The sequence below is a fragment of the Aureococcus anophagefferens genome (assembly GCF_000186865.1).
Source record: "Aureococcus anophagefferens unplaced genomic scaffold AURANscaffold_92, whole genome shotgun sequence".
NCBI lineage: Eukaryota > Pelagophyceae > Pelagomonadales > Pelagomonadaceae > Aureococcus > Aureococcus anophagefferens.
The window spans coordinates 15,156-27,951 of record NW_008705642.1 but is presented as its reverse complement, the minus strand read 5'-3'; the positions used below and the strand labels follow the sequence as shown (position 1 = coordinate 27,951).

Genomic DNA, 12,796 nt, shown 5'->3' with positions numbered 1-12,796 from the left:
TGCAGTTTCATTCGACCTCCTTTTTAGGAAGGATTGGCGATCTCGCTTATACTGCTGGTCAGCGGTTACAACTCTATCATCGAACAAACTGGGAGCATTGACTGAAGGACCGGGTCGAAATTTCTGCCTCCCTTTCCCATCTCTCCCAGTACGTCGATTGCCATCAGCAGCAAATGCACCTGCAGCTTCATCTGCGTCATCAGGGTCTAAATCATCTAGTCCCGTGGTTGCGTGGGCATCGCGGGGTGGAGTGTCAACCTGAGACAGTCTTGGTTCCCATTCGACAGGAGGAGGACCTGGTTTGTAGCTAGATCGAGAAGCCTGTTCTTGTACATAACGGACATAACTGTCAAATGATTTAGTCTGGTCTATGACACTCAACTCATGAACACCTGAGTTAGGATTAGACTGAGTTACTAATGAGTATGAGTGCTGATTTGTCAGGATAGTCGAAAGTTCGAGCATGGATGACAGAAATGCATCTTCACTATGTGAGGCTTCAATTTGCCTCTGTCGAACTACTGGGATAATAAACTGGTGCATGTGTAGCCTAAGTAACCTATCATACAAGACAGCTTTTCGAGCTGCAAGGTTGTAGGTTGCAATACGATTCTTAAGACAGTCGAGTATAGTGCGGATGGATAGAATAAACCGGAGAAGACAGTGTCCATTTGAAATGTCGTAGGTAAGCATGTCAAGTTGAATCTCCATCTCTCTACATTCTGTGGATGTGTCGACACCATTTAAGTTGATTATCTGGTGCCAAACGTGATAAAGGAGGCCATTACCTGCACTTGGATGCCTGGCGAGACTCATCATGGTTTCAAACTGAAGATTAGTAGAGGTTAAATTAGTCTCATCTCCTCTGTAGAATTTGAGAAGAGCAATGGCTGCACTTAGCACATTGTGTAGGTGAAGAGAGCGGGTCATGTACCTGCCATAGTCGACTCGTCCAGATCGGACATCTTTCCATGGATCTCTCCTATATTTGTACAGGTTTTCATCATTTGGATCCCTTATGCCAAGAAGCTGATCTTGGATCATCTTGAGTGCAGCTACTGCTGTTTTTCCTAACTCGTAGACTGAAAACTTGGTGTACAGGAGTTCACCTGTCCGGCCGCCTTCTGTTTGGTATTGTGGGGTCTCCATGAGGTAGCTTACTGCTCTCTCATGGTACAATGTAATGAATTCTATGCCATACAGGTAGCCTTCCCAGGGAAGCAACAGGTCTTCAAAGTACGGGAATGAGACTGATTTCTCCTGCCAAAGACGCAACTGCAGTGAGGGGTTTACTTGAGGGTTAAAAACAATGTCATTGTCAGCAGCTTTGCCTTCAAAGAATATGAGGTGCCTAGGAAATGAACTGCCGCTGTAAGCATTCGGATCATTGTCTTCCATTGAACCTGCACCTGCAGGAGGCGGAGTATCTCCTGGTGGGTCGCTACCAGGCGTTTTGGACTTAGATATTACACCTGCTACTATAGTAGCAAGTGCTTCGATAGGCTCACTAGATGCTGGAGTCTGAGGTGAGGAGGCTGAAGTCTGTATCTGATCGTACTTGCTCTGGAGCTTGGCCAACCTCCCATCAGTAGTAGTGAGCTGTTGGGTGACTTTGCCGAGGTCATCGGCGGATACCATCGATAGTTGATCTTTATTTTCCAACATGGTGCCCAGGATGAGAGACTTTAAGTCGTCTTTATGTTCATCTATCAGACCAGGGCCTGAGAAAAAATCTTTCTGCTTCTTGAGTTTTTCCTCTGTTTTGTCTGCCCTAACACTTAAGCTATCTAATGATGAAGTGACAGTGTCTAGCTTCAGTTCCATTCTGTCAATTTTGTCGCTAGAGTCCTTAATCGCTTTGAGAATGCCTGCCAGAGTCGCAGCATTCTCAGCTGCTTTTTCTGCTTTTTCTCTGGCATCTGCTTCTGCCTGAGCTGCTGCCCTGGCTACCTCTGCCTGGGCTGCTGCCGCGGCTGCCGCTCTAGCGTCGGCGTCCAATTGCTCCAAGCTCGGATCCATTCTCCCCCTGCAATTGAGCGCGGGGAAAGAGCGCAAATGAGAAGCGAACGAAAAGAATGCGTGAGGTCTACGCAGAGAGACCGAGCGCTGGGTCCCAAACCTAACGAGATAGTAAACTCCGACACGGGGAGGCAGCCTAGTGGGGCTGCCCTGCCGTGTGAGGGTGAACTATCGAGGTTACGCAGTGGCGGTACACCGGCGTCTCTGTTATCCTCACGTCACCTCAGCTGCCGTAGTGTACGGGGGCTGGGGCTACTGGACGAACGGGCAGAGGATCTGCCTCACTAGGTCCAGGAAGACTCTCCGTCTATTACAGTGCGGGAAGCAGCTATAACAGGGTTAGAAAGTATTAAGGAGGGGAAGGAAATTGAGTGGCTCTGTACCAGCGAGCCACTAGGGAGATACAAAACTCTCTATCTCTCTAGCCGCAGCGATGAATGCGGCGCTGGCATGAGTAGACCATGCCGCTCCCTTACCCCCGCGTGAGGTCATAACTTCCCCCAGGCGAGGGATTAAGGGACAGGAGATCTCTCCGCCAGGGGAGGGGCGTGGTCTACTCAGGTCAGAATGCGGCGTGTCGCAGATGAAGGCGGGGCCGCACCGTGAGTAGACGTCGACTTCTTAAAGTCTTATCAAGACTACCTCCCAACTTTACCCAACTTTTTGTGCCACAAGACTACCTCCTAAGACTTACCTCCCCTTGCCACGCTGTTATGCTGCGTCGCTGTTCAGCGTAGCTGTCTGTAGGGCCAGCTCATGCGGGCATGCGGGTCTTGGCTCTTCTCGCGACGATCGCCGCAGCGCAAGACTGCCTCCTGACGCTGCAAGTGGACGGCGTGACTCGGTCGATCGATGCGCGCGCGACGATCGAAACTCTCCGCTCGTTCGCGCGCGGCGCGGTCCTGCGCGGCGCCGGCTGCGGTGACGACGAGTCGTGCATCCTAGACGTGCTCGCAGGCGCGGCGGCCGCGGCGCGAATGGCGTGTCCCCGCGCCGACGCCGATGCGGCGGCGGGCGTCGACGTCCCCCCGGGCTTTAAGCCACGCATCTTCGACGTGCTCACGGGCGCACCCGGCCTCGAGCCCCTCTTCGAGGTGCCCGACATGCCGCTCTACATGGCGGCGGCCGCGCCGGGTACGGCCGCGCGCGACGACTCCAAGGCGGCGCTGCGGTTCTGGTGGTCGCCGGCCACGGGCAGCGTCCAGGTGCACCCGCTCGCGCCCCTCGAGGAGGTCTACGCGCGGCAGCACACGGCCTCCATCGGGAGCCTGTGGCCGAAGCACCACGCGGCCTTCGCGGACTTCATCACGCGTCGGCGGCCGCGCCACGTGCTCGAGGTCGGCGGCGGGCCCGGCGACCTCGCGAAGCAGCTCGCGGGGCGCGCCGTCGAGCGGTGGACGCTCGTGGACCCGCGCGCGACGTGCCCCGAGCTCGAGGGGCTGGACATCGTCCGGGCCTTCTTCGACGACGTCGACGAGGGCGCCCTCGAGCCCGTGGACGCCGTCGTGCACTCGCACCTCTTCGAGCACCTCTACGACCCGCGCGCGTTCCTCGGGCGCGTCGCGCGGCTCCTCAAGCCCGGCGGCCGCATGCTCTTTAGCGCGCGTGGCCGCGCCCCGGACGCGCGGCGCGCGCCGAGCGGCCGCGCGCATCAGGTGCCCAACATGACGGGCGCACTCAAGACGTCCACGCAGCCCTCGCTGCACTGGGAGCACACCTGGCTGGTCCACGAGGCCTACGTGCGCTGGCTCCTCGCGGACTTTGGGTTCGAGGTGCGCGACACGCTCGCGTTCGGCGGCGCGCACTCGGTCTTCTACGACGCCGAGTCCTCAAGCGGCGCAAAAAGACCGAAATAGAGGCGCGGAGCGTTCGATCCCAGGTACGTGGGTCCCCTCCCCAGGGGCGCGGGCCCGCCGCCGTGCCTCGGCACGCAGCTCGCGGACCTGGTGCTCGCGTGGAAGGCCGGCCTCGACGCGGACGCGGCCCGCTTCCAAAGGGCCGCGAAGGCCCACGGCGGCGACGCATTCGTCTTCGCCGCGCACGTGGGCTCGCAGTACCTCCTCCGGACGGGGCTCGACGAGGGCCTCCTGCGGGGCGTGCTGGACAACAACCCTGCGCGCGCAGGCCGGCGGCTCGCGGGCTTCCGCCTGAGCACGGCGCGGCCGGCCGACGTCCTGACGAACGCGACGCGGCCACTGGTACTCCTGCGCCAGGGCGTCTACGATGACGAGATCGAGGCCGACCTGAGGCGGGCGCGCGACGACGTCGAGGTCCTCCGCGGCGAACCGCCGGCGCCCGTCGCCGGTTCGAGGGTCGTGCGCGCCGCGGGGGACGACCGCGGGCGCTACGCGGCCCTGGGCGCCCTCGCGCGCGCCTGCGGTTCGCGAGCCACGCCGCGGGGCCCGACCCGGTACGCCCGGCTGCCCCCGCCCGTGGGGCTGCGAGTCGCGGAGGTCGTGGGCGGTGCCGTCGTCGTCGAGGGTTTCGAACCGGCGCCCCACGGCGGCTTCAGCAGCGCCGAGGCCTCGGGCCTCTTCGAGGTCGGAGACGTCGTCACGGGCGCGGCGCCCGCGACGGCGCATCCCCACTACGCGGCCGAGGCGGCGGCGGCGGGACCCGCGACCGTTGCATCAGTGCAGCGGGCGATGGCCTCGTCTCAGGGGGCGGCGCTCTGGTGGACGCGCGACCACGACGGCCCAGAACGGGCGACGCTGCCGCCCGCGCGCCCCGACGCGGCGACTTTGAAATATGTAGGGTCGTTGGACGCCTTGGCGACGACACCAGGAGACGCCATCGGCCTGTCGCGAAACGGTGCCACGGTCATCAAGCGCGTTTCGGTGCTGGCGGTGAGACCTGGGGTCTACGCCGCGCCGTTCGAGCAGAGCTTCGGGGTGACGCGGGACGGCTTTCCCGTGGACGAGGAGCACGCGCCCAAGTTCGGGGTGTTCGACAAAAGCTGGGCCTGGGTCGGCGGCGCTGGGCGCGGGCCCGTCGGCTTCCTGCTGCACGAGGCCGCGGGTTTCGGGCCGCGCGGAACTCGACTCGCCGCCGGCCGAGAGTCTGTTTCGCCTCGAGAGTGTGTCTCGCTCCATGAGCTGGTGCGGCGAAGCATCGATTCGAGCGCCGCGCAGGCCTCGGCAACTTCGCGCATTTCTTTGCGGAGCTCGTTCATCGCGCAGAGGCCTTCCTGGAGCTAAAGCGGCAGGAGCCGCGGCTTCGGCTCGCGGTCTTCGCCGATTTCGGCCTAGCACCGTACCAGCGAGAGGCGCTGGCGGCCCTGGGGGTGCTGGACGACGAACTCGTGTCCATCGAGCACCCCATGCTTTTCGATGCCCTATACGTCCCCGGGCCCTGCTGTCCCGCGTACGGGGACGCGGCCTGCTCGCGCGCGACATGGGACCGGCTCCGGGCGGGCTTGGAGGTCGCTGACGCGCCGAAGAATCGGACGCGCCGCATCTACGTGCACCGTGTGGTAGGGCACCGCACGTTGCTGAACGAGGATGCGCTGACGGCAGTGTTTGAGCGGCGCGGCTTCGAGGTCGTTGACGTCGCGCCTCTCAGCCTCGCGGCCCGCGTCGAGCTCTTTCGCGGCGCGGCCGCGGTCGCCACGCCCATTGGCGCGGCGGCCTTCAACGCGCTCTTCCTTGCGCCGGGTACGCGCTTCTACCTCGTGGACGACCACCGACTGCCCGTTCGGCACTACTCGCCCTGGTGGCGGGCGTTCCTCCCCGGTTGGAGCGTGGACGTCCGCGTCCTCGCGTGCGCCGGCTCGCGCGCGTGGCCGGCCGGAGCGCCGCACGCCCGCTCGGGCTGGCCCACGCGCGTCGGCGTGGAGTACCCGCCCATCCACCTGCCCTGGATGCTTCCGCCGGACGTCGAGGCCTGCATCGGCGGCCTATTCGCCCCGGAGGACCCTGTGAGCTAAGCCGCTCGCGGCATTGGGCGTGCTGGACGGTGACCTGATATCCATCGGGCACCCCGCGTACTTCGGCGCCCCATCGACGACGCCGCCGCCCCGGAGTGCGCCGAAGCGCCCCAGGAGCGCGGTCGCGACGTGCTCGCGCCCTAACATAAAATTGCATTTTAGCTCAGGCTAGTGGGAGATACGAAAGGCGGCCAAGTGGACGGAAATTGCATTTACGGCAGTACAATATGTTTCCGGTAACGGGTTAGTGAGTTTAGACCACCTATCATCATCCAGCTAAATAAAACTGCTGGTTGTGGTGGTCCTCTCCCAGCTCGCCGCTTCCCCGGGGTCCGGGGTGGCGAGGCCAAGGCCGGAGACGCGGGCACGAGGATGGGCCGGCGCCTCAGGCGCCTGTGCGCACATCAGCGCCGCTGAATGCCATGACGGAGCGGTAGAAGCGTTCCTCGTCCTCAGCAGCCGTGAGGGAATTCGCGGGGTTCTGCTTGGACCGGACGTAGCGAAAGTGGAAGCAGCCCGAGTCGATGGCGTCGTAGACGAATCCGATGTGCAGGTATGTGTAGGTAGCAGGTTAGCTTCACAGGTAGTAGCGCTGTGGGAGCATGACCCAGATGAGGTGAACCATAGCACTGGCGTTATAGGCTAGGTTAAGGAGGAGGAGGATACGGGGGATTGGTATCCTAGGGGATGACGCTGGGGGAATTGGGTCATCTGTCGTCTCCCATCGTTGCCTTTCCAGCCCCCGGGCCTCTGCGCCCGCGGCCGTTAAGGTTTCGCCGCTCAGGGGTTGATTGGACGCAGATAAATTGTACCATCGGATGCGGCGGGCGACGGAGATCACGCTCGTCAAGGTTTTCCTGGACCAATCGACGCTCAGGACCGGCCCCGGGAGCCGCTGCCCCGCGAACGACGTCCAGACCGTGAGACACGCTTATTTTTATCACTCGGCAACGCCGAGGCAGCGCGTTTTGTTGAATAAATCCGATCATTGAACGTGTCAGTGGTTCCGCGGAGCACGAATTCTGGCATCTTTAATTGAAACTGAGCTCACCCTCCCCTTGAGGGAGGATTTTACTTTGCTTCCTTTAGCTCAGGCTAGTGGGAGATACGAAAGGCCAAGTGGACGGAAACTTCTAATGAGTGGTTTATTTGAAAGCGAGCGCAGCGAGCAACTTCAATCAAACGAGTGGCCGACGGCTCGCGAAGCGAGCCGGCTTGTTTGATCGAAAAGCCAACATCTCGACATTGAGTTCCCTAAAGTCCGCGAGCAGCGACGGCAGCGCGCGATGGTCGTCGAAGACGACGGCTTCGTCGACGTCGTACTCCGTCTCGGCGATGCGGACGATCATCGGCGCGCCCGGGGGCAGCGCGAGCGCGAGCGCCGCGACGGCGCCGAGCGCGCGCATATCAGAGATATATCAGGAGCACTGGCCGTCGCTCGGCTTCGTCGGCTGCGCGTCGGCGGACTGCGCGGCGGCGGGCCTCCTCGCGGAACTGAGGCGCAGACGCGTGACCATCGCCGACGACGCGCGCGGGTTGATCGTGAAGATCGCGGCCGTGGGCGAGATCCTCGTGCCGCGCGACGCCCGCGGCTCCCCGCCGACGGAAGGCGACGTGTCGACGGCGCTCCGCGCCTGGGGCGTCGACGGCGCGCGCGACGTCGCGGCCGCCGCGGCCGCCGCCGCCGCCGCGCGGCCGCCGACGACCGCCGACGCGGCGCTCCCGCCCTGGCCCGTCGACCGCGCCGCCGCGGGCGAGGACCGGCCCATGCCCGGCTGCCGCGCGCCCCACGTGGAGAATTGCCGGCGCTACGTCGCCATGCAGCGCAAATTCTACGACCCCGCGGCGCAGGAGCTCGTATCCGGGAACCACGTCATCCACAACGACGCCGCGGAGTACTGGGGCATGATCCTGAAGCCCGTCGTGCGGGACCCGCGCGTCTGGCGGGGGAAGCGCGCCCTCGACGTCGCCTGCGGCGGCGGCCGCAACGTGGCGAACCTGCTGCGCCTCGCGGCCTGGGACCGCGTCGACGGCTGCGATTTGGTGGCGCGGCACGTCGAGGGCGCGCTCGCCTTCGTCGGCCGCGACGGCTGGGACCGGTCCAAGTTCCATGCGTGGCAGTCGGCCGGCGCGGGGCTCGCGGCCACCGACGGCCGGGCCCCCGCGCCCGTCGACGAGTACGACTTCGTCATGTCGACGATCGCGCTGCAGCACATCTGCGTCTACGTCGTGCGCCGGGGCATCCTCGAGGACATCCTCGCGGCGCTGCGGCCCGGCGGCCTCGTGTCGCTCCAGATGGTGTACCGCGCCCCGCACGAGGCGCCGCTGGACCCGGCCAGACACGCGCCCTACGACGCGAACGTCTTCGACGCGAACGGCACGAACAGCGACCACGACGTCCGCGTCACGGACCTCGACCGCGTCGTCGAGGACCTCGAGGACATCGGCTTCGTCGACGTCGAGTACGAGGCCGGCGGCTGGCACCTCGGCTACGTCGTCTCCTACCCGGACCAGTGGCTCATCGTCTACGCGCGCAAGCCCGGGCCCGCGACGGAGCAGCGCGCGTAGAAAACAATCATAGTTATCAAAAATTAAAAAGGGTCGAACTACAATACCGCCGCCGCACAGTTTTGAAACTCAAAGTTAAAACTCGTTCCGGGGGTTTGTCTATTGTAGGGAATGGCGCTTGCCAATCACAGAGTGGGCTTCAAATGACTGAACAAAAGGAAAGTAGCCTTTTTGTCAAGCAAGATACTGATTGGCATCCTAATCTAACCAAAATCTTCTCATCGCAAGCGCCTTCTTCTCAGAATGAAGAATGTATGGATCAAAACTGTGGCTCCGCAGCGACATACGCACTACGACACTGGCGGTGTGGGGCGACAACACGCCGCTCCGAGCGGCGCCGCCGCAAAACCACGTCGCGCTGATGCTTCGGGTGTCTCGGTTAGTGCTGGGGACGTCGTCCGTAGAATTGTGGAGCGCGGGCCGCAGCAAATTTATTTCATAGGCCGCTATATGATTTGTGGATTCACGTTAGTGGTTAGACGGGGTTGAGCGGGTCCTTTTGTGCCGTTTAAAGGCGGAGAAAGGTGGGACATGAAGCCGGTGTGCATTCAGTGATCGGCCGAGCGACAGAAATAAACGAACCACGGCGTCGCCTTCTTCTCCAGTTAACAATGAGTCGAGCGCCGCGACTGTCGCTTGTGGCGCGGCGCGGCACTGCGACGCCAGTCTTGGCGGCGTGGAAGAGCTTCAAACCACGCCATGTTTATCTTTTGGATGCCATGTCAACGAGTGATAGAAACGCAAATGTGTCCGACAATGATTCTTTCTCCAGGAACGGACCCCGGAAGTGTGCTCGTCTTGCCGCGATGGCTTCGATCTCGGGAAGCTCGGCCCGATCTCCATCGTCGAAATCGATATTCCACAGCTTCATCCGCCGCACCTTTCCTCCCCATCGGTGCCTCACATCCGCATGCGTGGTCCTGGCGACGGTGGGGTGCTTCTCGTACATGGCGCGATTGCCGCAAGATACGTGGTCAAGGGAGCTCAGCAAGAGTGATGGTACTTCTCCATGCTGCCCGTATTCGTTCGCGGAGCAAAAGGCTTGCATGATCGCGATCGCCACGACGAACTCTCCATCCGAAACGAGTTCATCTTCACAGGCCGATACCCCCCGCGCGATCGAACGCGGGCCGACACGTTTGGTCCTCAAAGCACGGGCCGTCGGCGCAGGCGAACGCCGCGGGGCGCCGGGCCAGGACATCTTTCGCCGTCGCCGCGCCGCGGAGCGAGTACCGCCACCAGAGGTCGAGCGAAAGCATTTCGTCCGCGCGCCGTCTGTGCGAGGCCCACCAGCGCGCGAGCGCGGTCTCGGTCAGCGCCTCCCAATCGTCGACAAACGCGGCGCTGAGCTCGCGGCACGCGACATCGAGGTCCGAGCGTCTCACGACGGGCACCAAGGTTGTTTATGTCTCCAATGCCTGCACGCAAGATCACTGTCACAATCAGCCTTGGTTAAGCATGTGTCTCGCGCAAGTGTGATCGATGTTGAGATTGAGGCAATGTGCTTGGAAAGGCGAGCCTTGAGCTCGATTCGAACCTTCGCAAGGTGGGGGCTAGAAGCTAAATTGTGATACTCCACCCCAAGATCGCCAGAGTCATCTTCAGCGTGAAAATAAAGTTCCTCGGCGAGAATTGTCGTCAATGACACGCGCTGTGCTCCAACATTCGTGTAATTGAAAGGCACCCACGCCACGTAGCGCCAGCCCCTGACCCGAATACTGTATCCCATAGCCCTGAGCTTGCATCCCAAACTGAAGAGACTTGCAACTTGGGTATTCTGCGCGTGATGTAAGTCACCACAGCTCGGCCACTGCGAAAACGCGGCGGTCTTTGTTACAGTGCTGGGACTATTGATTTCTTTTAGTATGTGCCCGGCCCTTGCCACTGCGGCAGAATTTATGTCAGCGAGTTTAGGCAGGACATGATAAATACCGAGCGTATTCACTGGAGTTTTTGACGTCCTGCCCAGAGAATTGAGTTTCCAAGGCACCCGAATAAGGAGGGGTACCCTGGTGGCCCATTCCAACATGCTCATCTTTGAATATTGACCATGTTCGCCCAAACCGTGGCCATGGTCCGAATGAAAGATGATAATCGTTGAATTGAATAAGCCAAGACTCTTTATTGATGAGAGGATCATGCCAATGTGATGATCGACTTGCGAAATTGCAGCGTAGTATGCCTTACGCCAGCATCGCTGACCTGCCCTGGCCGGAAAGGTCTGTACGACATCTGCCCCCCATGGAAATCTTGGAGGTGGCATACCGAGACAATCATTAGAGGGTGCCAAAGTCGTGCGGTGCATTCCCATTCCAAATTCAAGAAGCGGTTGGTTCGGCCCTCGGTTTCCGTTGTGAGACGGCAAGTCAAGCAACGGTGTTTCTATCTTGTCGTACAAATCCCAGAAACGACGATGTACGACCCAAGGCAGGTGTGGTCGTCGAAATCCCACCATCACAAAGAAAGGTCGAGTTTCTTCTTTCAGCGACACGAGCTTGGAGCTTGTGTTCATAGCAAGCTTGCTATCTACAAGATCAGAGAGTGGCCCATCACGAACACAATATGAAGCTTGCTCTCGGCACGGGATATCGTCTTCAAATTGTGAAAGGTAATATGATGTCCACCCTTGTGCGTCGAGGTCATCCGACAACGCCGCCTGTTGCGGAAACAGTCATACTTAAGCCCCTTACTGGTGCACTGGTTGTGACAGTACTGTGGTGAAAGGTCTTTCCCGCCCCATGACAGATATATCCTTGATCCCGAAAGAGTTTTGGTAGCGGGACAATATATTTTGCGCGTAGAAGCTGGAATTGTTCCGAGTACATTCCTGTAGTATCTGGCCATCGGCCTGTCAACACTGCCGCACGCGCAGGTGCACAGAATGCAATGGTGCAGTACGCGCGTTCAAACGCGAGTGAATCCTTCGCTAACATATCAAGATGTTGGGTCGATGCCCGCTCATAGACACCGCGCATGTCATCTACGAGCAAGTAAAGGATGTTTCTCTTTGCACAACACCTAAACCGGAAGTAACAGAACGCGAACAATGCTACTGGTCGGCCGGAATTCATCGACGGGCCGCAAAGATAAGATAAAGCAGTTCTAGATTTCGTTAGATGCCCATCACCACTGCCGAAGCCCTCTTTGCCATCGATTTACGCAGATACATGTAGATCCCTTTTTCAAGTTCACTATACTATTGTACTAACGAGATAGTAAACTCCGACACGGGGAGGCAGCCTAATGGGGTTGCCCTGCCGTGTGAGGGTGAACTATCGAGGTTACGCAGTGGCGGTACACCGGCGTCTCTGTTATCCTCACGTCACCTCAGCTGCCGTAGTATACGGGGGACGGGGCTACTGGACGAACGGGCAGAGGATCTGCCTCACTAGGTCCATACAATATGTTTCCGGTAACGGGTTAGTGAGTTTAGACCACCTATCATCATCCAGCTAAATAAAACTGCTGGTCGTGGTGGTCCTCTCCCAGCTCGCCGCTTCCCCGGGGTCCGGGGTGGCGCGGCTATATTTTTTTGCCCGCCCACCACCCTCCTTCGGCACAAATGAAGCACCCGCCCTGCCCTACCCTCCTCCGTCCCCGCTGAGGTGGCTGCGCCATCCAAGCGCGGTCCGTCGGCCTTCATTCTGGCACCTTTACTTGAAACTGAGCTCAACCTCCCCTTGAGGGCCTTGAGGGAGGAGTTTACTTTGCTTCCTTTAGCTCAGGCTAGTGGGAGATACGAAAGGCCAAGTGGACGGAAACAGACTTGGAAGAAAAGCAGAAGTCATTTTTTGCGGACATTGCCCTACGTATACCCTCCTCCGTTGACGCACGATGAGGAATCCGCGCAAAGGGCAGCCGCTCCGATGACGGCGCGGGGCCTCCTCCTCCTCGCGACCTGGGCGCGCGCCGAGTGGTGCGCCGTCCAGATCGCCAACGTCTTCGGCGACGCGCCGCTCAGCGTCGAGTGGCGCCTCGACGCGGCGCCGGACGTCGTGGCGGCGGCGGCGGCGGCCGTCGTCGACGAGCTGCCCGCGTCTGCATGGCCGGCCGCCGTGGAGGCGGCGGTCCGGTCCACGATGGCGGCGCACCGCGCCAACGGCTGCGCCGGGTCGCCGGCGCCGCGGTGCGTCTTCGACGCCGCGGCCGATCGCTGCGGCGGCGTCGCGGAGAATCTCGCGGCCGCGGCGCCCTACGCGGCGACGAATCTCACGGAGACCCTCGCCCTGGCCTGCGCGAACTGCGACGTCGCGTGCGGCGGCGGCGTCGGCTGCGCGGTCGCGG

The 12,796-nt window shown here is 60.9% G+C and overlaps 4 protein-coding genes across 4 annotated transcripts in view; 3 read left to right on the top strand and 1 right to left on the bottom strand.

Annotated features, from left to right (window-relative positions):
• Positions 1–2,996: 2,996 nt before the first annotated feature.
• AURANDRAFT_34490 (hypothetical protein) lies at positions 2,997–4,265 on the top strand (the record flags this gene model as incomplete). Its single annotated transcript, XM_009043970.1, has 2 exons — positions 2,997–3,844; positions 3,899–4,265. Coding segments are annotated over 2 exons (1,215 nt in total), but the record flags the coding sequence as incomplete, so codon positions are not given.
• Positions 4,266–7,279: 3,014 nt separating this feature from the next.
• AURANDRAFT_68314 (hypothetical protein) lies at positions 7,280–8,512 on the top strand (the record flags this gene model as incomplete). Its single annotated transcript, XM_009043971.1, has 1 exon — positions 7,280–8,512. The coding sequence occupies one exon, from the start codon at positions 7,280–7,282 to the stop codon at positions 8,510–8,512; it is 1,233 nt and encodes a 410-aa protein (XP_009042219.1).
• Positions 8,513–11,229: 2,717 nt separating this feature from the next.
• Positions 11,230–11,472, bottom strand: AURANDRAFT_9351 (hypothetical protein; the record flags this gene model as incomplete). The annotated part of the gene is made up of 1 exon (XM_009043969.1): positions 11,230–11,472. A coding segment is annotated over one exon (243 nt), but the record flags the coding sequence as incomplete, so codon positions are not given.
• Positions 11,473–12,378: 906 nt separating this feature from the next.
• The window catches only part of AURANDRAFT_68313 (hypothetical protein), a gene marked incomplete at both ends in the record, with an annotated part of 1,549 nt that continues 1,131 nt past the window's right edge, over positions 12,379–12,796 (top strand). The window contains one exon of the mRNA XM_009043972.1: positions 12,379–12,789. Within this exon, the coding sequence (XP_009042220.1) occupies positions 12,379–12,789 (411 nt within the window). The remainder of the gene's footprint in view (positions 12,790–12,796) is intronic.